This window comes from Panicum virgatum, chromosome 4K (assembly GCF_016808335.1).
Source record: "Panicum virgatum strain AP13 chromosome 4K, P.virgatum_v5, whole genome shotgun sequence".
Lineage (NCBI taxonomy): Eukaryota > Viridiplantae > Streptophyta > Magnoliopsida > Poales > Poaceae > Panicum > Panicum virgatum.
The window spans coordinates 38,758,668-38,784,292 of NC_053139.1; the positions used below are offsets into that span (position 1 = coordinate 38,758,668).

At 48.2% G+C, this 25,625-nt stretch overlaps 3 protein-coding genes and 1 pseudogene across 5 annotated transcripts; 1 reads left to right on the forward strand and 3 right to left on the reverse strand.

The window, feature by feature from the left end:
- Positions 1-1,117: 1,117 nt before the first annotated feature.
- Positions 1,118-4,459, reverse strand: LOC120703915 (pentatricopeptide repeat-containing protein At5g25630-like). Of its 2 annotated transcripts, none has more exons than XM_039988118.1 (4): positions 4,255-4,459; positions 3,634-3,767; positions 2,277-3,170; positions 1,118-2,192 (listed from the first exon to the last, which is right to left on the reverse strand). In XM_039988118.1, exons 2-4 carry the CDS (start codon positions 3,733-3,735, stop codon positions 1,290-1,292), a joined length of 1,899 nt encoding a protein of 632 aa, XP_039844052.1. In that variant the 5' UTR covers positions 3,736-3,767; positions 4,255-4,459; the 3' UTR covers positions 1,118-1,289. The 2 variants fall into 2 exon arrangements, with proteins under 2 accessions (XP_039844052.1, XP_039844053.1); XM_039988119.1 differs by having other exon boundaries at positions 3,831-4,459.
- A 2,604-nt stretch (positions 4,460-7,063) lies between these two features.
- Positions 7,064-12,274, reverse strand: LOC120703916. Of its 2 annotated transcripts, none has more exons than XM_039988121.1 (11): positions 11,688-12,274; positions 10,115-10,515; positions 9,943-10,014; positions 9,641-9,736; positions 9,375-9,454; positions 9,214-9,289; positions 8,911-9,121; positions 8,632-8,825; positions 8,419-8,524; positions 8,217-8,306; positions 7,064-7,982 (listed from the first exon to the last, which is right to left on the reverse strand). In XM_039988121.1, exons 1-11 carry the CDS (start codon positions 12,247-12,249, stop codon positions 7,267-7,269), a joined length of 2,604 nt encoding a protein of 867 aa, XP_039844055.1. In that variant the 5' UTR covers positions 12,250-12,274; the 3' UTR covers positions 7,064-7,266. The 2 variants fall into 2 exon arrangements, with proteins under 2 accessions (XP_039844055.1, XP_039844054.1); XM_039988120.1 differs by having other exon boundaries at positions 9,375-9,489; positions 9,658-9,736; positions 11,688-12,264.
- A 772-nt stretch (positions 12,275-13,046) lies between these two features.
- LOC120703917 lies at positions 13,047-17,130 on the reverse strand (annotated as a pseudogene).
- A 935-nt stretch (positions 17,131-18,065) lies between these two features.
- LOC120702201 lies at positions 18,066-21,679 on the forward strand. The gene is made up of 11 exons (XM_039985934.1): positions 18,066-18,893; positions 18,979-19,146; positions 19,228-19,344; positions 19,481-20,048; positions 20,148-20,331; positions 20,429-20,615; positions 20,733-20,831; positions 20,928-21,074; positions 21,182-21,294; positions 21,402-21,474; positions 21,575-21,679. The coding sequence occupies exons 1-11, from the start codon at positions 18,261-18,263 to the stop codon at positions 21,677-21,679; spliced, it is 2,394 nt and encodes a 797-aa protein (XP_039841868.1). The 5' UTR covers positions 18,066-18,260.
- Positions 21,680-25,625: the final 3,946 nt, after the last annotated feature.

Below are 25,625 nucleotides of genomic sequence, written 5' to 3' on the forward strand. Positions count from 1 at the left end.
GCGTCACTGTTGAGCCTCGCCCGTCTGGTCTTCTCCTGCACCAGCGGCAGTACGCACTCGATATCCTGGAGCGGGCTGGGATGACTGATTGCAAGCCCTGCTCCACTCCTGTCGACACTCATGCGAAGCTGTCCGCTGATCTGGGTGATCCGATGGCGGATCCTACTGCCTACCGGAGTCTGGTTGTTGCTTTGCAGTACCTCACCTTCACCAGGCCGGACCTCACCTACGCTGTCCAGCAGGTCTGTCTCCATATGCATGATCCCCGGGATTCACACCTTGCTGCGCTGAAGCGTCTCCTCCGCTACGTCCGTGGCACTGTGGACCTCGGCCTGGTGCTTCACCGCTCGTCCTCTGTTGAGCTGGTGGTCTACACCGACGCTGACTGGGCTGGCTGCCCGGACACTCGTCGCTCCACTTCCGGCTACGCCGTTTTCCTGGGCGGCAACCTGGTCTCCTGGTCGTCCAAGCGGCAGCCGGTTGTCTCCCGCTCCAGTGCCGAGGCGGAGTACCGGGCTGTCGCTAACGGCGTAGCGGAGGCGTCCTGGCTATGACAGCTCTTGGCGAAGCTCCACAGCCCGCTCGCCAAGAGCACGCTCGTCTACTGCGACAACGTCAGCGCCGTGTATCTCTCCACCAACCCCGTCCAGCATCAGCGGACGAAGCACGTGGAGATCGACCTACACTTCATGCGCGACAGAGTCGCAATCGGCGATGTTCGGGTACTCCATGTCCCGACTACCTCCCAGTTTGCTGACATCTTCACCAAGGGGCTGCCCTCCTCGACCTTCTCGGAGTTTCGATCTAGCCTCAACGTAGCCGGTGGCTGGGGGGGTATTTGCCCTTTGTACTCTCTTCTTGTCCAGTCTTGAACACCGCTGCGTCGGTAGTTCAGACTGCGGCGGGGGGTGTTAGCTTTCTTGTTGTCCAGTTTTGAACACCGCTGCGCCGGTAGTTCAGACTGCCGGGGGGGTGTTGGAGTATATTGAGCCATTGTGTATAGATGCCATCTAGAGGCCCATGTATAGGTATTATATATACCCACCCTTTTAGGGTTGGAGGAATACAAGGCATTATTCTCTCCTACTCTCTCTTTCAATTGCTATTGTACAGTACATATTGAGATGGCTTGTGATTTTTTTTTTGAACATTTGAAGTGCTAGGCACTGCAGGAATTGATACAGAATCATACAAAATGACCCACATCGTAGGCATTAGACTTGGAACACCAAGATTTGCATACAGCTTCGGACCAATGTTTACATCTATTAAAAAAAATTCACCCTCTACTAGAGAAACACCATTTTGAATGAGCTGACACTCTGACTGTAGAATCCACCATTCTTCTGAAGCTGCTTTCTACAAAACCCAGAATACCGCAATTGAAACCGGTACGAACTTTGTAGTAAGGATGTGTTGTTAACGGCCTTCAATCTTTTGGATGGAAATTCTCCAGCCTTCAGTATCTTGGAAGAAACTAAACCACTGCTGCCAAGTGCGCTTGTCATCTGAAGAAAACTGGAGCGTGACCTACCATTCATTCCATGTCCATTACTTTTTTCAAAACTTTGCAGCTTGTTATCGTCTTCTGATATTTGCAGGTTACTACTGTCATCTGAATGATCCGAATTGTCGATCGCATGGCGACCATTGAAGGAACTGTTTGCCTGGTTGGCATTCTCTATCAAACCAATTGCTTTCCATGCATCAGCAACGAGACCGTAGGTGCTTTGCTTTGGCTTGACACCAGTCGCCTGCATCATCTGAAGGACTTCCTCAGCTTTCCATGGTTGCTTCTGTTCACTGTAACCCCAGATCAGAGTCTCAAATGTCCTGAGATTAGGATGGACGCCTGATTTGCACATCTTCTCATAGACTCTCATGGCACTCACCATGTCGGCCACGCTGCACCACCCGCTGATGACAGTCGTGAAGGTGATGACATTTGGGCGGACACCAATCTGACTCATTTGCAGTAGGAGCTCTTCTGCTTTCTCGGGCTGCTGAGCGCGGACGTATCCTTTTGCAAGAATGCTGTACACCTGAGGATCTAGCTCAATGCCTGCCTCAATCATCTTGTCAAACACCTTCATGCTTTTGGCCATGTGGCCTAGTGAGCTGAATGTGTTCAACTGGTGGCTGTATGTGACAATGTCAGCCTTGATGCCAAACTGCTCCATCAGCCCAAGGATCTGCATCACATTAACACAAGATTAAACAATGGATTCTCCTGGCATGTACATGAACAGAAGTGGAATGTTTTGTCCTGAACTCACATTATTTGCTGCAGCCATGTCATTTGCATCGAGGAAGCCCTTGAGCAATGTGTTGAAGATAACGACGTTAGGAATGACTCCTGCGTCCTTCATTTGCCTGACACACCTCAATGCCTCCTCCAACCTGCCCTCCCGGCAGTAACCACCAATGATTATGCCCCATGTTCGCTCGCTGGTGCGCACTCTAGTCTGAATCTCCACAATGAGCTCTTCTGCTCTCCATGTCTCATCATTATTGGCATATGCGCTGGCTATGGTATTGTACGTGACGATATCAGGCTCAACACCGCCTGCTCGCATTTTTCCCACAATGCGCCAGGCCTCCTCAAGATTTCTCTGGTCACACCACGCCTTCACAAGAATGTTGTATGTTGTGAGGTTTGGCCTGACTGATTCTTCAACACCCATCATGTCGAAGACGCGCTGTGATTCTTCGGGTTTGCCTACAATGCCATACCCTTTTATCAGTGTATTGAAGGTGCTTGTTGTTGGATGGCAGCCGGAATGCTTCATTTTCCAGAATGTGTTTATTGCTTCACCCATTCGCTTCGCCTCGACAAATGCATTGATCAAGGCATTGAAGAAGATGGAGTCTGGCCTCAATCCAGCTAGCTCAACTTGAGCAAGCAGTGATGGAATCGACTCAAACATCCTCTGGTTTGTCAGGGCAGTCAGTAGAGTTGTGTATGTGACCAATGAAGGCTTGTGTCCCTCATCCACCAGGTGCTTAAATACAGAGTGCGCTTGGTAAGGCTTCTTTGAGTTGATCAGAGCTCGCATTTGTCTTGTCCGGTTAATGACCGATTGACAAGTATGGCCTTTTGCGCATGTTGTGCACAGCTGCTGCTTCTGGCCTTTTGATGGTTGTAGATCGCCATTATGTTCCTGCTTCTCCTGGAACACAAGGAACATTTTCTTCTTGTTAGAAATAAGTAGGGAGAAAACAGTGAGAAAGATTACAAAGGACATCCTCGAGTGAAACGGATTTGATGAGCTGATGGTGTTCCCACCCACATTTATTTAAGCCCCCAGAAGCCGGAACGAGATCCGCTGCAGTTGAGTGCCCTGCAGTGGTGTCCCTGACACGTGGGCCCCACACATGTAGGCCCACCTGTCAGTGGCCCAACTGCAGGCTGCCGAACTGCAGCGGATCCCTTTCCCCAGAAGCCAGGGACCGAATTTCTGATACACAAGAAAACTTCTGCACAAGAAAAACTGCGATATATCGACACAGTCGGAAACCTTATTGCTACATGCAACCACATGCTGAAAATGGGTATTTCCTTTCATATGATAGGGAGAAGAACAATACAGTGTGCAGACATGAACAGCTGACACAATGCTTTTCGATGCTTACTTTGTCGTGTGACCCATTACTCAGCCCGTCTCCATTGATTTTTGCCTTGCCTGTGCTCTTCAAAGTGGAGGTCAGTGTCAGCTGTACACCGTTCTCTACCATGATACCATGCTTGTAGAAGACCAGTCCTCAACCTGGCTCATGATGTCAGGTTTCACATTCAGTAACTTAAAAGAAGGCAACCAGGAAGACGTTACCTCAAAATCCGTGAGTCCAACAGGTGCCATAACACATGGACTAGGACATATTCAGAACTTGACTTGGTAATTGGTATAACGATCATATTCAGAGATGAAAAGTATCTGACATAATTGAAGAGAACAAGCACCGCTAATGCCAATAAGCACATCATGCCATTGTGTAACACATGGACTAGGACATTACAAGAGTGAGCACGTCAAGAAAAGAGAACGGAATGGGGAATGCCCCTCCTGTTTCCTGAGAGAGAGAGAGAGAGAGAGAGAGAGAGAGAGCACGGATTCACTAGAACATCAAGGACAACAATGGCATCGGCACGAACCGTACGGCAAGAAAAGGTGTGGATTCGAAGGCTCACATACAGGAAAACAAGAGGAAGGCGTAAGAGTTGATCTGAGCAGGCCAAGCAAGCTCAATTCTTACCGAGGGAGGGGCGGAACGGAACGAAGAAGGAAGCAGTGCAAGGCCGGACGGACCTTCCAGCTCAGTTCAGCTGCTCGGGGGGTGGGGGGCAACGAGAGGAGGAGTTGGAGGGAGGGAGCGAGGCGGAGCTTGCAGCGGCGGCCGGCGGGGAGGATGACTGGCTGAGGATGAAAGGAGGGGGTGCTGGCGCGGGCGGGCGGAGAGGGAGGGAGAGCCACAAGAAATTGGCGCTGGGGATGGACATGGACGGAGCCTGTGCGTGGGTCCGAGTAGGCGTGGACCCGTCTACACGGCAGAGTGTGGACGACACGTGACGTGACCATGCTAGCAAAGCTAGAGAATTGGGTATTAAGTACTGGTCAGGAACCCTCTTTAGAAATAAAGAAAAAATTAACAAACATCCCAGTGGCTCGCACACAAGTCACGTGGATTTTTCCTGCGTGCCAGTCGCAAGGATTCAAACCCACTCACGACCTATGGCCTCTCATGTAGCTTCCTTAACTCATGGATTACCATTTAGTATCAGATCAAGACTCCGACTCGTATTAAATATCACCCTTTAGTACCGGTCGGTGTCATAGCCGCATCATTTTAGTACCGGATCAAAACACCAACCGGTACTAAAAGGTGACTGTACTGGGTGATGTTAGAACCCGGTACTAAAATGGCTCCTGGGATTTTTTAAATTTGGACTCGGTACTAAAATGGCTTCGTGTCAACTTTAATACTGAATCAAATTATCACTGGTACTAACATGCAGGGGATATGGCTCTCAAGTAGAAACATCATATCACCCATGACTCTTAAGTTGTGAACAACAAATCACCTCAGATATATAGAATTTTTCCGAACAACCAATGGACAACGAGATCAGAATCTTGCCTGCTTGGAAGGAAGAACCGAAGGGGGTGAAAGAATGGAGAGAGAGAGATGGGGAACGAGGGGAAACAAGAAGAAGACGGCCCCGCCGCCACCCTCCTCGCCGCTCGCCGGACTTCCGGCGAGCAGCCCCGGCGACGGCGGAGGCAGAGAGCAGCGGCGGGGTGGGGTAGGGCGGCGCGGCAGGGGAGCCGCCCGAGCCGCCAAGGAGACGGCGCGGGGGGCAAAAAAAGTAGTGGAGAGTCGCATAGGCCTCTATCAGAATCTTGCCTGCTTGGAAGGAAGAACCGACGGCCAAATCTGCTCTCGTGGCGGCCGGATCTGCGTGCTGGCAGGTCGGATCCGCGCTCCACCTGCCGTTCCGGGCTGGTCTAGGCGTTGGTCGCCTTCGGCCTCGGCGGCGGAGGGCGGGCCCATGGCCAAGCTGTGGTGGCCCTCTGCGGCGGCGGCCATGGTGGCGGAGTGCTGCAAGCCACGGCGGCGCTCGGCTTCCCGCTGTGATGGCGGCGACGGCGGTGGCTTGCGGCTCGGAGGCGCTCGGCTTCCCTGCTGCGACGGCAGCCGCGGCGGTGGGGCTCGCGGCACGGCTGCACCTGGTGACGACGGGATGCCCGTTCTGATCACCTGGGCTACTTTTGCCTGTCGTTCCTCTGGGTCTTGGGTGAGGTGCTGGCGAAAGCTTGGACGACGACATCTGCGGTTGCTGCTCCCTCCCTGGAGGCGTTCTTTTGCACCTCTCCGCCTCCTTCGTGCCGGATTTTGCGGGTGAAAACCCAACCCACCTTGGGTTGGCATCGATGGCGTCTTCAGCGTCGTGACCTTCTTGAAGGCGATGCCAGGCTATTCCGAATGGTGGCGACGGGCATCGACAAGGTGTGCTTGTCTATTCTCTTCCTTTCTTCGTCCTATAAATTAAAAGAAAATTGCTTGTGTTGGGTGGCTCGTGTCGAGCACCCAATCCGACCGGGCATGATGTGCAAAGGCTCTAGTCGACGACCCAATCCGACTTGGACAACAGGGATGACGTGTCTCTAGAGGCTTTTTGTTTGTGCAGATGGTGTAGTGGAGATTCCAGCGACAGCACGACGTAGGTGAGGTTTCAGAGTGGCTCGGTGGTTCTATGTCACCCTCGACAACGAAGTAAGCCCGGATCCTTGGAGAGTCCAGTGGCGGGTGTGGCGAGGCCCCCCGTGCGCTTTAAGGTGGTGTCCGAGGAGTGGTGTGCAGCGGTGGATGTGGCGAGGCCCCCACGCGTTTGAGTTGTGGCCTAGGTCGACGACCCAATCCGACCTAGGCGAGGAGTTGTCTCGGAGTTCTAGGATCCGGCGTGGTGTTTCAGGTGTTTGGGGTGCATGGTGCGGCAGTGGTACTTCGGTGAGGGGTCCTGCATAGCGGTGGCTATTTCGGTGCGGTGCGGCGAGTTCCATTGTTGACTTCTGCCAACGTAAGGCCGGAGTTGGGAGATCGGCGATCGTCTGTGTGTGATCTGAAGATGACGGCGGCACGGTGGAGGAGACGTGGTGGCTACTTTGCTTGCAGCAGACTGCGGCGGCCAGTTCTGCATGGCAGTGGCTGGTTGGCGTGGAACATCGTCGGGAATGACGGCGCTTGCGAGGTTGGCTACTTGGCGGATTCTTCTTGGGTTGTGGTAGTGCGGCGTGGTGTTTTTGTATGGAGTTGAGTTGAGTTCCGCAACCGTGTTTGATGTCCCAATCCAACCGGTTGTTGTTTGAGTCGAGTTCAAGAGGAGTTTTGTGGTCGTGTTGGCTGTGGGTTGTAGTTGTTGTGCTCAATCTGGGCATTATATTTTCTTTTTAATATAATTGACAGCTCTCCTGCCTGGTTCGTTTCAAAAAAAAAAATCTTGTCTGCTTACATTTTTTTTATATAAATGATTTCATACTCGTGCTTGCATCAGGTGCCTCCAGACTTTTTCACTTCTATTCCCCCTTGGGGAAGTTCTTTCAGGCCGTTTGGAGCATGCATGTCACGAGAAAAAGTTCAATTTTTATAGACGAAAAAAAAAATCGCGCTACATTATAGGCCACCTCCAATCCAAACTTTTTTTCCTTGGTGAGAGGTAGCAGAACCTCCATCAACCTCGAGCTGCACTAGTTCAATCTCATCTCCCTGTCACGATCCGAGGTTGAAGTAGACGGTGTAGAACTCGTCCCTCAAGGTGAACAATGGCTCCAGGAGGAAGTTCCTCCGCACCCCCCTGGCGGCGAAGCTCATCGGGTGGTACCGCCGCAGCGGCTCGGCCCGCACGAAGCTCGCCGCCCGCCGGAACCCGTCGCCGCCGCCGCCGCGCTTCCGGACACCGCCGCAGCCGACCTGGACCTTCTCGCCGCCGCCGACCAAGAAGCACCCCGGCCTGGCCCTGAGCTCTAGGGACACCGAGCCGGGCGCGCCGTCGAGCCCCGGCACGACGTCGAGCAGCGCACCCGAGCTCTTCTCCGCCGACACCGTGAGCTTGTCTGTGACCACCATCCCCGGCATGTCCAACGGCTCGAGCGTCACGGAGGCCGTCGAGTTCGTGGCGCCGGCGCCGCCCTGGGGGATGAGCCTGAACGTCGCGTGGACGGCGGTGTCGGTGCCGCCGCTGTCTTTGGGCCGCTCCTGCATCGTCAGGGAGCCATTCACGGCGGAGAGCGCCAAAGCCTTGCTGCCGGATTCTTGCACGAGGGTCACCAGCTGCGAGTCGGACTCCGGAGGGACGGGGGTGATCCAGTCCGAGGGTGCGGCGTCGGCGCCGCCGGTCTTGGCGTCCCAGTCTCCGGTGGTGAGGCCGGCGAGGAGGAACGGCCCGAACAGGACCGCCTGAATAGATGCGTACTCCGGCCGATCATCTGATGTTTCAGTTAACTGTCAGTCTTTCAGGGAAATTCTTATGCTTAAAAAAAACTTCAATTTCGATGTCGCTAGAAAATGAGTGCAGACAATTTTCAAATATTGTCACACGCCAGAGTACTTATATTGTTACCAAATACCAATGTATCGACAAATTCATAGTGCTTCTTGTTGAGATTTCATTGTAAATAACTTTTTTTTAAAAAGGACTGTAAACATTGCTTGAAGTTCACCTTTTATTGCTTCTGTCCGTAGGTGGATAGGTAATTGGAGTGACAAGCGATCACCACTATCCCACTGCTTGCTGATTGTAAGGAATGTCCCTGAGACAAATCGAGATGGTATAAGAAAAAAAATTCCCTGTAATTCATTAAAGATAGTGGTATTTTGAAAAATTCATTTATTTTATTTCTATGCTAATGCTAATGAGCCTACCTGGAGAGGTTAATTCCAGATCTTTGTCATTCAAAGTTGCCTTTGCACCACTCAAAGATGTCCATGATGGTATTCTTACATTCAATGTTGCAAACTGACCGTTTGTCTGGGTGACAGGAATCAAACCAACTCAATACTAAATTTCTGTTGTATAAAGAATCATCCTTGAATCCTTTTTTTTTTTGTAAATTTGATGATCTCTTGTTGACTTACCTTTGAAGATATGGAGAATGAGACCTGGAGATACTGATCTGATGAGCTGAGAGGCTCCAGTTTCTGGGTGATAGTAAGGCCTGCAGTTCTCCAGTTGAACGTGCTCGGTATGAACTGAATAATGTACAGTGCTGGTCTTTCACCTTTCTCCTCAAAGTAGATGGAATCCCCCAGTTTCGAGAAGGATTCTATCCCTGGAAGCACAAATTTTTACATGATTCAGAAATCAGAACTTGCATTCTCATCGCCAGTTTTGGGACAAAGAACTGTATCACTTACCAGTGCCATAGCAACACCAGAATGAGTTAAACTGTGTTCCCCAACCGTGGTAGCTCATTGCCTTTGATCTCCCGGGGCCCTGTGGAAGCATGTAGATCATCACACCGGGATCCCTGCCTCTCTGGATGCTCAGGACGCCGTTGATCAGAGCTCGCTCATAGTAGTCTGCGTATGCGATTTCCTTCGTCCATCTGAATAGATGGCGCGAAACCTGCAAGCTTTGTTGCGCAGATTGTAACATGCATCTAGCCATGAAAAATGCATTAGAAGTTCGCTGAACATGAACTGGAGAAGCTGAAGCACCTTGAGCATATTGTAAGTTGTGCAGGACTCCTCTGTCTCGGTTGTCAGCGCACCAGCTAAACGCTTTGGATCAGACCTGACAAAAACCATTTCAGAATTTCAGACATGGCATGTCTGAAAAAAAGAATTAAACCTTGGAGTTTAGCCAGCTATGACATTACCAGAATTCACTGACAGATGTGCCACCAGTCGCATATGCGTGGGAAGAATTCACTGTGTCCATGAAGAACGTTGCAATTTCCTGGTTGATGAGGTTAGGTTTATGGTCAGCTTGACCTAGGAGTTGCATCAGAACAAGAGGGCAACTATTGGCAGGAAGGCAAAAAATTGTACTCTTTCATTTTAAAAAATTGGAATCATAATGTTTGAGGAAATTATTTTTTCCAAAATGACTTCCCTACCTAAATCTGTGTAGTAATTGAATTACCTTGTAAAGAGGATCACCTGTAACTTCATATCTCATTTGCCCACCAACGACGACCGGAATATGCGTGTTGGCATGGAAATCTGAAAGACTGTCAGCCTGAGAGGAAAAACGATTGGGGCAATAGATCAAGTTATGTTCAGAAATGTGTTTTCATGTCAAAATTATTGAAGAGATGACAATTTATTGTGCTGAATTAGTTGATGTAGTCATTCAGATGTGTCAAGTAACTAGAGAAGATCCGTACAAAATTGTACTGAAAAACAGGGTAGCAAACACACAGAGGACCTCTTCAGATTTCTGACCTGCACTGCAAGCAACCCCAGGAAGCATGGCTTGTCGAAAAGATGGGCGAGCACCAGATGCCTCTGATCATTCTGCCCAAAGATTTCAAGAGGGACGTGCTCAGAATGCGCTTCTGAATCTCTGATGAAGGCTTTCCAAGAGAAACGAAAAGAAGGACGACACTGACAGTACCGTGATGGTGTAGAGCTGGTAGAGCACGTCGTTCATCCCGCCGGTCTCCTCGTTGAGCGACGCCCAGTGCCGCTCGACGCTGTACCTCCGGATGACGCTCCCGACGCGGCCGGCGAAGTAGTCGGCCATGGCGACCGCCATCCCCAGCGCCCTGCCGTCGCCGGCGACGACGTGCTGGTCGAGGAGGCCCTGCATGATCTTGTGGACGGTGTAGTAGGGCGCCCAGACGAGCCTGATGGCCTCGAAGCGGTCGAAGAATTCGGCGGGGAAGGCGGAGAGGTAGCCGGTGCCGGAGGCGCGCTGGCACTCGTGCAGCGCGCCCACCACCGCCGACATTCTGCCGGCGAGCGTGGCGTTGCCCGTGCTCGCCCACATCTTGGCCGCCGCGCTCAGGTAGTGCCCTGCGAAATATTTCCAAGTTTGTTCGAACAGGGCAATTTGGCGCCAAATTTGAATGCAGTAAAGCAACCGAGTTGGGCCGTGTCATGTAGCCCACGTATTGTATATGGGCCAAATTCAATGTGCGGAGGCCCATTCATAGGGCCTAATCGGCTAATCGTACGTGTGGAGGCCCTTCTTAATTAAGCCAGGAAAATGGCGGTGCAGAGAAAAGGTGGTGATGGGAAACTGAAGAAGAAAAAATGCAGAGGAGAAAGAGAAAACCCAACACGCCCTTGTTTCCAGGTGTCCACCACAACTAGGAGGAAGGAATGCACACGGTCAGGGGCGGATCCAGCAGTGGGTCTGAAGGGGCTCGAGCCTCTCATACCGCTGGAAATTCTATGGAGCCCCTTCTAAACCCCTTCTACAAATTTGAGAAAGAAGAATGAGGGATGGAAAGGATAGAGGAGGAAGAAAATGAGGAGAGCCCCTCCTAGGCTCAATCCTGCCTCCGCCAATGCACACGGTCAGTCATTAACTTGAACTCATCTTACTGTACGTTCCAATTGCCACCATACACAAATATCGCGAAGATTTTTTTTTCATGTAAGGTGACTTTGTCGGTGCCTAACTTTACCATAATTAACTCAAGTCAGGCGAAGTATAGTGGCCAAAACAATTGTCACACCAGTGGCAAAGTTAGCTAGGAACGGAGTAATCTACGGTAGGCAGCCATTGATGTAGGTAGGAATAGGAACTGGCTCGTGTTAACAAAGTTGGTAGCCAAACTGCCCGTGCTCCTCGCCTCAAAAAAAAAAAAAACTGCCCGTGCTCGATCTCTTTCCACTCCCGTGTCGGCGCCTCGGCAAGAATTCAAGACGCATCTCCCATGCCCAACCAGACACGAGATCGGATCGGAGCGGCATGCCCTACCCTACACCGCCCGCACAGCCCTTCCACTCCCATGTCGCATCGCCGTCGTGCCAGATCGATCAGAGCCATGTCGACCATTATCGGAACGCACCAAGTAATGGCGAGACCACGAGCTAGCGGCACAGTAATGGCGGCCGGGCGGCCGGCAGGCCGGAGCACCAAGTAATATAATGGCGCGCAGTAATGGCCGCCGTGGCCGGCCGGTGAACGGAGGCGCAACGCGACGCCGCCGCCGGCCGGACGAGAGAAGTGTACGTACCGACGAAGTGGCCCCGGAGCTCGACGTCGGGGCCCTCCCAGCCGCCGTAGGGCTCCCCCGGCGCCGGCAGCCCCGCCTGGGTCCGGAAGCTCCAGACGAGGCGGTCGGGGTCCAGCAGCAGCAGGTACTCGAGGTTGGTGCGCTGCGCGCGCCCGTACGCCGCGTCGCCGTCGGGGTCCAGCCGCACGTCGCGCAGGGGCACCTCCTCCAGGAACGGTCCGGCCGCCGGCGCCGCGCCGCCGGCGGGAAGCCGCTGGCCCTTGAGCGACCGGTACAGCGCCGCCCAGTCGAGCTCCTCATGGACATGGTCATGCTGCGCCCCCGCGGCGGCGCGCGGCGGCGGCATGAGGTCCATCCACGCGGCCTCGTCGGTGGGGTTGAGGTGGTCGTGGAACAGCTCGCGCAGCCGCCACTCCGCCGCCCCCGGCGACGCCTGCAGCCGCGCCCGCACCGTGTGCGACGACAGCTGCGTCGGGATGTTGGTGCACTCCTTGGCGCTCGCCGCCGCCGCCGCCGCCACCACCGCCACCGCCACCGCCACCGCCACCGCCCACGCCGCCATCCCAAGACAGCCCGCCACCACCCGCTCTGGGCTCTGGCGCACACATGCGCCATTCCAAGGACGCGGAGATTTTATAAGCCATTGATGATTTATCCCCTGCGCCCCACGCAGCAGGGCCCCGGGAAACGGCCGCGGGCGCTCACATGTCACCACAGGACATGGGAGGTCGAGAGCTGGCCGTGTCGCGGCCCCCGCCGGTTTCCACCTTGTCACGTTGCGTCCCGTGAGGGAGAAAGGGAGCGCCGGGCGGGCGGCGCCCCCGTCGGCACCTGCGGCTCCTCTAGCCGTGGAAGCATCGCCGACGGCGACGCCGCCGGATCGGGCGGTCGGCGTCAGGAGAGGGACGGCGGTCGGAGATTCCGGGAGCCCCAGCCAAATGCTACACGCTTTACCTCGCCGTCACCTCGTCGCTGTAAAAATTTTTCCTCCTTTCTCATGATCTCACCTCGTGACCACCGTAGTACACTACATGCTATGAGCACTATTTTTTTTTTGAGGGATAGAAAACTAACTCACTGATGAACAGAAATAGTACACTACATGCTATGAGCACTAATAAGCACGAGTGCAGGACGGCACGATCGACAGGCACCAAATTGGGCCGCACGTATTTAAGGTCGCATCACAGGCGCATGTGCCGCCTGCGGTCCACGGATCATCGTTCGGCCCTGTTTGGAAGAAAGGAAGAAAAAAAAAACTGATTCTCGTGCGAAACGAATCATTTGCGGCGAGATTGTAGATTTTGTTCATGTAATTTTTTTTCCGAGTCTAAACGGAGCCTTCGCCCTTCATCGCCATGGGGAATCCAGACCAAGAGGCATCATTTTCATTTTTTTTTGGTGTACAATAATTATTTTCATTGCCGTATTGTTCATGGGGATGCACGGTATCATAATATCATTGTACAGTCCGAGCACAGTGAGTGGCTACTACCAGTGTGATCTGTCGACTGTCCGGACCTCCACCAGCTCACTCACGTGGAGGCAGGCAGCGCGTGGTGCTCCGGCTCCGATCCCGTCAGCTAGACGCCGGCGTCGCCGGAGACGAGGCTGAAGTAGACGGTGTAGAACTCGTCCTGGAGGCTCCGCAGCGGCTCCAGCAGGAATCCCCGCGCCGCGAAGCTCAGCGGGTGGTACCGCCTCAGCGGCGCCGCCCGCGCGAAGCTCGCCGCGCGCCGGAACTCCGCCCCGCCGTCGCCGCTGTCGATGCTCCGGCACCCGACGCCGACCCGCGTGCCGTTTCCGCCGCCGGCCGCCGTCACGAAGCACCCCGGGCGGCTGCCCAGCTCCAGGGACACCGACCCCGGCGCGCCGTCGAGGCCCGGCACGGCGTTGAACAGGGTGTCCCGGCCGCCGCCGCCGCCGCCGGGGCGGCCGACGGCGAGGGCGTTGGTGACAGCCATGCCCGGCCGGTCGAACGGCTCAATCGTCCCGTTCGGCCCTTCCGCCACACCGCCGCCGCCGCCGCCGTAGACGCGGAACGTGGCGTGCACGCACGCGTCGGTCCCAGCGGCGGGCAGCTCCTGCATCGCCAGCCCCCCGCCGGCGATCGACGCCGACAGGACGAGCGTCCGGCCGCCGGCGCTCTGGGTCAGGGTGACCAGCTGCCGGTTGAGCGACCCGGATGCGAGCGGGGTGACCCAGCCGGCGACGGACGAGGCGTCGGTGGCGTTCACTTCCCAGATGCCCGGGGTCAGGCCGTCGTTGGAGTGGTTGCTGTCCGCCACCGGCAGGTTGCCGTGCGTCAGGCCGGCGAGGAGGTGCGGTCCGAACAGCACTGCTTGGATGGATGCATACTCCGGCCTGTCATCTGGAACCAAAACTCACCAGTTCAGCCTCCATGTTCAAACACTCAAATTTATTGCTTCGAAAAAAAAGACACTTAAATTTGCACCGAGACAAATAGTATCAATGCTGATGCTGTCTCAGATTTTATACCTTTGATTGCCTCAGTTGTTAGGGTGATGGGGAATTTTAGGGTCATGGTGTCTTCATCCCAGTGCTTGGTCACTGTGAGGAAACCACCTGCAAGGAGAACACAAAGCATGTATCAAATTGATCTAAAACAGTATCAAGATAGTAGTGAAGTACCATTACTGGAGTTACCAGTGGCTGTCAGGTTGAGCTTTTGGCCATTCAGAATCGCCGTTGCGTCATCAGTGGATGTCCACGATGGGATCCTCACGCTCACCTTTGCTACTTGGGCATCTCCCTGCATGTATGACAGTATGAATGCAGAGTACAAAGTTGATACCATCCTGATTCTTGAATCCAATAATGCAGTCTGAAGATCATGACTGCCCGACAGTGAAATTCAGAAGCAACCGTTGCAGAAATGGCGAGCGAAACTTCAAAATAAGTATCCGTTGAGAAGAGAGGTTTGGCCTGCTGCCTGACAGTGAGGCCTGCGGATTTCCAGTTGAAAATGCTCGGTATGTACTGGATAACGTAGAGCCCTGGCGTTTTACCCTCTTCCAGGAAATAAATGGAATCTCCTAGCTTTGAGAAAGACTCTATCCCTGGCAATGCAGACCAGAAGATTCAGAACCCAGCATGAACAAGAGCACAGCCATGTAAATGTCCAAGAACCATAGCAGCACCAGAAGGTGTCGTTTGGACCTCCCCACCCCCCCGGGTTCATCGGGGGAAGGCCAGAGGGTGGCCGTCCGCTGACACTCTTGGATCGGCCAGGCCCCATGGGAAGGAAGTAGAGCATTACTCCAGGTTGCGTTCCTCTTTGATTGCCCATGATCCCGTTGATGAGTAGCCTCTCGTAGTGGTCTGCGTACTTGGCTTCCTTCGTCCACCGGAACAGGTTCCGTGACACCTGCAGCCTTGCAAGTTCAGGAATGTGTTGTGTGGAATGCAGTCAGAGATGAGGAGGGACACCTTTAGGAGGTTGTAGGTGGCGCAGGTCTCTTCGTTCGAGCTGATCTTGATCTCGTCCACCAGTCGCTTTGGGTCATGCCTGGTTTGCAAAACAAAATTGAAGCAGAAGATTGCCATGGCAGCACGAATTCTCTGAGAAATGTGTCCGGTGATGGTAAGCGTTATGACTCACCAGCGTTCCATGGTAGATGTGCCTCCTGTTGCGAATGTATGAGAAGAGTTTACCACATCAAACAAGTACGTCGAGATGTCCTGTGCCATGGATTTTTTTTAGTACTCAATTACTCAAATTGTAAAGGGAAAAAAATAAATTGTGCATCAGTTTTGATTGCTGATTGAAGAATAGCCCAAGAGAATAGCTAACAGCTTTTTCCATGATGGCAGGTCATATGGTAAAATGATCCAAATAACTTGTTAATTTACCTTGTAAAGATTGTCACCGACGACTTCATATCTCTTCTGTGTGCCAACTAGGACAGGGAGATGGGTATTAGCATGCAAACCTGATATGTCATCCTTCTGAAAGATGAAGATCAACATATAAATATATCACTTAACTGGTACTATAGGAAAGATGAAAGAAAAAAAAGAGAGAAAAGCCGTACTGATATGAAGACCGAGAGGCCCAAGGAAGCATGGTTTATCGAAAAGATGAGCCATCGTCAAATGCTTCTGGTCTTTCTGCAGGGAGCATAGAAGCAACGCTGTAAGAACAACGCATTAAGACAATTGTGATCCAAGTAAAACAAAAATTAGTGCTAATGAAACGGCACGAAGATTACTGTTATAGTATACAGCTGGTACATGACGTCGTTGAATCCGCCGGTCTCTTCGTTCATCGCCTCCCAATGCCTCTGGATAGTGTATCTCTGTATCAGATTCTTCACGCGGTTGCCGAAGTAGTCGGCCATCCACACCACCACATCCAGTGGCGGAGCGGGGGGGGGGGGGGGGTGCTGGGGGTGCTCCAGCCCCCTACTCCCATAGAACCCATGGAGCCCCCCAACATTTTTCAAGCATGAGTGAAGAAGAGGAAGAAGAAAGGAGGAAGAAGAAGAAAAAGAAAGGAGGGAGGAAAAGGAAAGGAAAATGAGTCCCCCCAATTTGAATCCTAGCTCCGCCACTCACCACATCAAGACCTTTTCTGTTCCCTGCCAGTGTACTGATCAAGAAGACCCTGCATAATCTGCCAGAGCACCGACGCATCATCAGAAATCAGCACAAGAACTGATCGATGAACAAGAGGAGAATTTTACAGTTCTCAATACTTGCCAATACAGGATGTGGTTTCAATGGATGGAATCATGGAATCAAATCGCGCGCATTACCTTGTGTGCGGTGTAGTACGGCGACCAGGCCTCGTCCAGCTGCTCGTAGGCGTCGAACATGGCGTCGGGGTAGGCGGCGAGGTAGCCGGTGCCCATCTTCTTCTGGCAGCAGCGGAGGGCGTCCACCACCCTGGCCATCCGGTCCCCGAGGGTGGCGTTGCGGGTGCTCGCCCACATGTGCGCGCTCGCGCTCAGGTAGTGCCCGGCGAAGTGGCCGCGGAGCTGGCCGCCGGGCGCCTCCCAGCCGCCGTAGGGGGCGCCGGCGGTGGGCAGGTCGGCCTGGCGGCGGAATGTCCAGGCGAGGCGGTCGGGGTCGAGGTAGAACAGGTACTCGAGGTTGGTTTGCTGCGCCCGCCAGTACATGGACGAGGACGACGGCGAGCCGGCGTCGAGGCGGACGTCGTGCGGCGGTGCCGGCGACAGCAGCGGTAGAGCGCCAGCCAGTCGAACTGGGCGCGGGCGCCGCCGCCGCGGAGCCGGCGCGGGAGCAACGCCATCCACGTGGCCTCCTCCGTCGGGGTGAGGTGCGGGAGCCCGTCGTCGTGCCGGCCCCGCGTGTCGTTGAACAGCCGGTCCGTGCACAGGTGCAGCGCCGCGCCGCGACCCGCGCACAGCAGCAGCACCGCCGCCGCCGCCACGGCCAATGCCGGCCGAGCCACCACCATGCCGGCTCGATCGGCCGGTTGATGCTACGACTGGAAGGAAGTCCAGGACCAAGAACAGTGGGCGATCCAACAACTCCGAGGAGCCGGCGAGCCACCGGGGTACGGGCGGCGTATATATAGACCGGCGGCATGGTCAGCGAGCGAGAGTCTCGTGTCAGAAGACCAGGTCGGTGAGTGTCAGTGGAGACGACGACGACAGCATGGATGAAACGGCCGGATGGATGGATAAACCTTCAAAACCTCTCGGGTCCACCCAGCCCTAAACCTATCGCAGAAAGGTTTCTAGCTCCGCCCGCGCGCCTTCTTTTTTCTCCCGCGTTTTCTGCGAACGGCCCATTTAACTTTCAGCCCATATATACCCTGGTTTCGTCTTCCATTTTTCCTCCGACGGCTGTTTCCATTTCCCGACTCATGTCTTAGGGTTTCGGCTTGCGATTTTCACTCGCCTTTCAGCGACTCCATTTCGCCGGGGTTGAAAGTTCGTTGCTCATATTCTCCCTTTGTTTTTGCTGTATTCTTCTCCTAATCCATGCACTAATCTTGCGCATTCGTACGAGTTGTTTGTTTTTTTTCGAATCAATTTGTCAGATCCCGCAATCTGTCTTCAGCTCGCCGTAATTTTTGCTAAATACTATTTTACTTCATGATTATATTCGTCTAGATCTCGCTGTAGATGTGTATTTTATCATCTCCACATCCTCCTGGTTTAGGGATTGCTCGTTGTATTTTGCAGTTAATTTTGTTTTCCCTCTGTGTCACTAGTAATTTTCTCTCTCTATTGGATTAACCATTATTATACTCTATTGTTAGATTTCATTTTTATCAGATATTTACTATCATGGTGCAGTAGATTCTCACCAAATTAGTATACGTATATATTTGTGCTTTTCCCTTTGTGTAGTTTTAGTTATCAGATACATTTGTATTCATTTTGATTAAGTAGATTTTTGAATATGGAATACTGATATGCATGGGGGGAATGTTGATGTATTCTTCTCTGTTTTTTTGACAAGATGCCAGTGATACTTGTATATAATCTTAATGTTTTTAAACTGAAATGGTTCTTAATCAATTCATACTAATCAATCTGTGTTTATTTTATATTTTTTTCCTAGCTACGGGGTACAAACATGGATCGTCTGAAGATTCGCTTTTCCAGTAAGCGTTTTACAGAAGTAATTGATTCTCTCTCAGAAGATCAAAAAGCTTTTGTTGTTAAGAATGGATTTCATAATCTTTTGGCTGTTCGGAAGTTCAGTGTACCTCTCCCTCTGCTGGAATGGGTCATGGGCCAGGTTATTGTAGATCACTGTGAGTTTAAGCATAGAACCAAGTCTTTCAAGCTCACCAAATTTATGGTTCATCAAATGCTGGGAATTCCTTCCGGAGACATCCCAATTGTTCTTCATAACCCTGCCCCCAAGATACGTGACCAAGTTGCTCAGCATACTTCTTTGTCTAGGCATGGTGCTAAACTTTCAATTGCCGAAGCTGTTGCTAAACTTCTTGATGACCATGTTGAGGATTCTTTTATGATGATGTTCATGCTTGTGGCCCTTTCTACTATCATTTGCCCGTCCACTCAGAATTTTGTTAACATGAGTTATCTCCCCTTTATCTGTGATGTTGATGGAATTAAACAATATGATTGGTATTCTCACATTCTGAACTATATGTTATCTGAGGTTAAGAAATATCAGGGTTTTATTTCTTCCAAAGATGAGGGGAAAATATACGTTGGGTCCTGCCTGCCTCTTATTGTTGTAAGTTTTTGGTTTCATACGCTACAAAGTTGATAGTATGTTTGTGTGTTTCTTATCTTTGTATTTATCTATTTTTTTTATTCAGATTGCTTACATGGATTCCCTTGACATGACTCGTCATTATGCTAATCATCGTACTTTTGTGTATGATGTTCCAAGATTTTGCAACATATCATCTGATGATTTCATGTTTGTGGCTAATGTGGATAGAGATTTGTCAAACCCTGGTCGCCCTTCTTATGGCATCATCGGGGTTAGTTTTTTCTTCTGAATTTTTTTTCTCTTTGAGACTCACACTACATGTGCAATTAACTCGCTTCTTTTTTTACTCCAGTTTCGTCCTTTCTCATGCTCTCCATATTTTGAGGCCTCTGCTAGTGTTGAATCCTCTGCAACTCGTAACTCTATTGATTCAGATCATATTTCAGACTCATCGCAACAGTCGTTTCAAGTAAGTGTTCACTTGCTGTTGCTCACTTTCTGTCTTTTTTGTTTATTGACAAGCATTCTATTTTTTTATATGTTTTGTTTTTCAAGCCCCTGGTTACCATGCGCGTCTTACATTTTTATTCATTTCTGTGTGGTAGATCTTACCAAGCATTCAAGGTTTAATTGAGAAGCATTGTGATCTACTGAAGTCTGATGTGTCTGATGGCATTCTTCAACAAGGGCAAACCGTTTATTCTGATATTCCAGCTTATCTTCGCCCTGCTTTCTACAATCGTTTGTCATTGCTTTCTGCTGATATACTGTCCTGCCTTCCTTCACCCAACTGTGCTATTGTATCCGATGACATTGGTAACAATGACAATGTTCTAGCAAACAAGGATTCAACTTTTTCATCTGCGCAATCTCTGAGAAATGAACATGTCACACTTGAAAAGGATATCAGCAATGATGATATTAACTATGCATCTTCTCCTATTGCACAACAAAGTTCATGTCCTTTTATTCCAGAATCAATCAGTAGCCCTATTCATTCAGTTTCCGAAGGAAGAGTTTGTGGTACTCCAGCTCATCAAATTTGTGTTAATCCTACATCGATAATCAATTCTGTTCTTGCTGACATTACACATGCAAATACACCAGAGTTGAGTTCTAAAACTGGTTATGATTCTGAAGCATGTATTGATTGTTCTCAAACTATTTCCAAAGGTATTTAAATGTTTTCCCCCCAATTTTTCTGATCTTTTTTTAACTCTTCTCTATTTTTTTTCTTGATGCTTATACTGGCTCTCCCCAAATATTCTGTAGTTAATGGTAAAAGGAATCGGAGAATGGGTTCTAGTACTATTGACAGGAAGCAAAGAAAGAAAAGAGCAGCTATTCCTATAGATGATGGGCAGGACTGTGTCAAAATAAAGTTAACTCATCAAATGGAATGCTCTTATATCAAATATGTTCGTTTGAATCACTTTGCCGAAAATGATGAACAACTGTAAGTTAATTGGGTCTAATGTTGTATCTGTAACAGTTTAATTTTGTAGAAACATCTTTTTGTTAATAATCTATTTATGATAATGTTTTTTTTGCAGCCCTACTTTCATCTCTATTTCTGGTTTTCAGTGCTCTTATGATTCATTTCGTCTCTCCCTTCAGCCTAGAGGCTTTGTGGACAATGATCTGATGTCAGTTTATGTGCAACTCTTCAATCATGAGCATAAGCATATTTCTGGAGGTCGCTTTGATCGTAACAAAATTGCTTTCACCCCCTTCTTAGTGGTATTTGGTTTTTTTATCTTCTTCTGTTACCTCTAATTTTTTTTTGCCTGATCTGTTTTTCAAATTTAATGTATGATATTTCCATCTAGTAAACATATCAATCTTTTTTTAATACAGGACAAACTCGCAGTTGATTATAAGACATATGTCCTTCAGTCTACCGAACCTGAGCTTACTAGGATAAGTCAAGAAATGGAAATGTCTAGTGCTGACTTGGTATTCTGATTTTCTTTCACTCAAACTCCAAAATTATCTTTATTTATTTCATTATTTTATCTATTTCACGATTTCATAGTAACATTTTTTTTGTAGCTTTTGTTCCCTTTGATATTGAATGATCATTGGATTCTTATATGCATCAATTACTTGGCCAAGGAAGTTCAGGTGCTTGATCCCGCAATACGTGTGTCTGAATCTGTGCTCCCCTACAATTCACTGAAACATGTCGTAGATAATGTGGTATATCCCCTAACTTCTTTTTCTATATTTGTGTGTTTTATGCTCTACATTTTTATCTGTTAATAAATCTTTTTTCTGGTGTCTCACGAGATCATTGTTTTTTAAAGGTTTTGAACTTCCAAAGAACATGTAGTGTTGCAGAAATATTTGACAGAGATTTCCTGAAATACACATTCCAAGTACCAAGATGTCCTAAACATAGCAGCTCAATGTTCCAAAAGTATTTATCCCCCCGCCCCCATAAATTTTCACTTTTTTATGCATTTTTTTCTCAGCACTACCGTGGATATTATTTTTTCTTTATAACAATTTTTTCTTTTTTTCCAGGTTTGATTCTGGCATATTTGTGATGATGCTAATGTACCATTGGAATGGATCATTTGCCAAGAAGTTTGCTCATGTAAAGCTGCTCCCCTTTTTGACATGTTTTCTTTTTATTTTTATTCTTGACTTCATTGTTTCTCTCTATTTTCCTTATTTATTTAATGTTTTTTTTTCAGCTTGATGCGTCTAAATTTCGGAAGTTCATTGCTCACAAGTTGATGACCTCAGACCTCAATGAAGCTGCTGATCATTCTACTCCACTAGAAGAAGTGGCAAACTAAATTTTAATTTTCTTTTTGTATCGCAAATCAAAAACTTTAGTCGTGAACCCCCCCGCGGCCTCTTGATGTAAATATCAGTACTATATTGAATACAATTTTCCCTTTTTGATGTACCAATACAATGTTGCGATGGATCAGTATTGTTTTTAGCCCAAGCTCTTCCTGAGTACTTTTATAACATTTCTGCAAGAAAGATAATACAGACTTTATTTTACAAATATGGCAGTCTCATTTCTTATTCAATTGTTATAACCACCCACCTATAACACTTTTTCTGTGCTTAATTCTTATATTTGTTCGAAACAATGCAGAGTTTTTCTCACGTAACTTTAGTATATGTTCTAATAATTTTTTACGGAAGTCTCACACAAATTCTTTCCCATACTCAAACTGTTCCAAGCATAAAACACAAAACGGAACATTCCAACAGTACATACCAAGACATATTTCTTCCGAATTATTCTACAGTACAAGATTCATACAAATAAAAGTACATTCTCAAATCTTTTTAAATGCAAGTACAACCTGCCTCTATCAAATGTGAAGATCTACTATAACATACGAATTTTACATTATCATTTTTTCTCTTCCGAAAACTCATGCTTTTATCTATCAATTCTGTAGCATTCCTCTCTCTATCACATTTGTGTAACATCATCCACTTCTCCATGTGTCTTAGTTGACTTCTTCTTTGCTTTGGTAGCCCCGGTCTTCACACCTATTTTCTTGGTATTTGGTTCTTCAGTCTCATTTTTCTTTCCAGTTGTTTTTGCCTTTTTGGCTGCTTTCTCAGCATCTCTTTTTTCTTTTGCACTCTGTTCAGATGGTCTAACCAATCTATGACCCTTATCCACACTAACAGTTTGTATAACAGGTGGATCTTTGTAACTTCCAACATCACTTTCTTTACCAGCCTCCCCTTGACATCCTATTCTTTCAAATATATTTTCAACCTGCCTCATAAATTCTTCACTCTTTTCTTTGTCCTTGCAAACTTTTGAGCACATATCTGATAATGAATTCATCATCATGGCATGCCTCAGTACTGGTTCATCATTACATTTTCCAAATTGCTCCATTTCTTTCTTTTTTTGTGATCTCAGTTCAGTTTCCAGGTAGTCCTTAGTCCACCTGAGCTTGATATAATTTTCTGGAATTCTGTAAATGCCAAGATGTGTAAAAAGTCTAAGAATATGACAGCACAGTATTCCATCTCTTTGGTACTTTTTGCATATGCAACTGAAAGTATTTGCATCTTTGTCAACTTCTATATAGAATGTTCTTCTGTAAAACTCAATTTTATCATGATCCATCAGCCTATGCACCTTGTACTTCGCCCAACTTTCTTCTTCTTCTAGTGAATATGCTGAAGAATTGTATAACTCCATTTGAAATCTAAGATAAATGTTTCTTGTATATACTTGTGCTGCATGGCGCTCAATCATTTGCATTGTAGCATAAACAGGTTCTTGCACATTCGACTCAAACCTGTCCCTCCTTTCTATTTCAGCCTGTTCCTCTTCATAGATCTGACATTGTTGTAGGAACGTTTCAATTGAATCCTTCCTCATGACATAGTCCTTGAATGATGAATTTGTACTCTCACTTCTTCCAGTAGTCTTAATAAATGGACAAAAGACATCCATAAAGTAAGCTGGAGCCCACATACTTCTACATTTCCACATCAATTTCAGAGTTCCATTTTCTTTTGCGTCATATTTCTCTAAAATCTCTTTCCAACCTTCATCAAACTCTTCTTTACTAATCGATCCATATATTACCCTTTCCAAATCTTCCGCCATTCCAGGTCTTTCCTTCAAATATGTCCCCAAATTCTCCCTTGCATTCCTCATAATGTGCCAGAAACAGTTCCTATGTATATCTGATCCAAAAATTTCTGATATGGCTTTCTTCATAGCAGCATCCTGATCTGTGATTATTAATTCAGGTTTCTTCCCATCCATTGCTTCCAAAAGAGTGTTAAACAACCAAGAGAATGTTTCTGCTTTCTGATTTTCTAATAGAGCATATCCGAACACTATAGTCCTGCCATGCCCATTAATGCCAACAAGCGGAGCAAAAGGCATATTATACTTGTTTGTACTAAATGTTGTATCAAATGAAACAAAATCCCCGTATAACTTGTAGTTTAGCCTTGAAGCTGATGCTGTCCAGAATATGCTTTTAACAGTATTTTCTTCATCTGTCCTCATTGTGTAGTAAAAGCCAGGCTGTTCTTTTTGTAGCTTCTTCACAAAAAGCATGGTGCTATCAATATCTGTGTTTCTAATCTTGTTCTGTCTATCAGCTTGCTTCAAATTCTTTAGTTGCGTCCTCCCAAAATTCATGTACTTGAAATTCCCCTTCATTTTTCTAAATATCTGCATTATTCTCCTGGGTTTTATCCTTGCTTCTTGCAAAATCCTTGAAAATTTCTTCTCCTCTTCAGTCATATACCTATGGTTGATAAAAAATTTTGTCAACGAAGGACTGCTCACCAATGGATGATTATGAACTAAATCCACATTTGTAAACTTCCATCTCATCTGCTCCAACACAACTATTATATGCATTTTGCAGCTGGTCCCCTTAACAACTGACCTCTTCCTTTTTTTGGCTGGGTTCTTAGGTTCTACAGCTCTCTTACTTTTGTTGCACATCAGAAATACTTTCTTGTTTTTGTAGTTCCTTCCTTTGAACACTGAAAACCCATTCAGCTGCCCATATATGTTGACAAATCTATGTGCTTCTTTTAGAGTATCAAAACTCATCCCTACAGCTGGTTTCTTCAAACCTTCTGCTTCATCAGGGTCTGGAAACAAATACTCTTCATCATCAGCAATACCGTCTTCACCTTCATCTTCAGAAATTTCAGTACCACCCTGCATATTAGTGAAAACTTTTCAACACTTTTTATTTTTTCTAATCTCAACAAATGAACATAATATCACCCCTCCCCCCCCTTTTCATTGTTTTTTACCTCTGAATCCGACTCTTCGGGTATATTTTCAAATTGATCCAAGTAGAATTCCGCTTCATTTGCATCATCATCACCATTTAAATTTGAATCCTAATATTTTCCAATACATTGATCAGCAACCAAACTTATTGTTTTATCACACAACCAAGTGATGTATCTCAATTTAGAAAAGATTTTCTTACATCGCTTCTTCTTTTCCCACAATAAAGCATTACAGGCCCAACGTCAATGGTACTTGATTTCACCATATCCAATGTATCTTTTTCTTTTCCATCATCCTGCAGTTAAATTTACTTACATAAGTCTTTCTGGAAGCATTATTTTCAGTTATTCAAACCACTATTCTTGGTATTTTTTGCTTACCAGGTTCTGTTTTCCAGTACTGCTCATAGAATTTTGCGTAGTGCATCTGTTCTCCAAACTCTGCAATAGGAAACATGTACATCTATATGACCATTTTTTTGCATAACAAAGCCATTTTCATTGTTTCAGTTACAACTAAATTCATTCGCAGATTTGATCCATTCTGGATCTTCTCTTTTTACCTTTTTCAATTCTGACATAACTCTCCGAAGCTCTTCTCCTCTTTGCGTTTGCTTCTGAAAATTTCCCCCCTCAGCAGTATCAAGTACAGCCTGTGCATCATTAAGAAAATAAACATTGTATAATAATGACCTGTTTCTCAAATAATTCTATCACAGTATCATCCCCTTTCTTTTTCTTGCACTAAACTTCCTAACTTTTCATCATTTTCATGGTACTACCTGCTAGGTTTTTGCATCTAGAACAGAGCATTCTCGGTACACATGACAAAAGGCTAACAAGCCAAGATCCTCATACCTTTGCAGATTTATTCTCTGCATTCTCTTCATCATCATCGTCACGGGACAGAGATTCCTGGAGTCGTAGATCGTGGACCATTGCGTCGTCGCTCCCACCGCCGCCGCCGCCGCCGCCGCCCTCCAG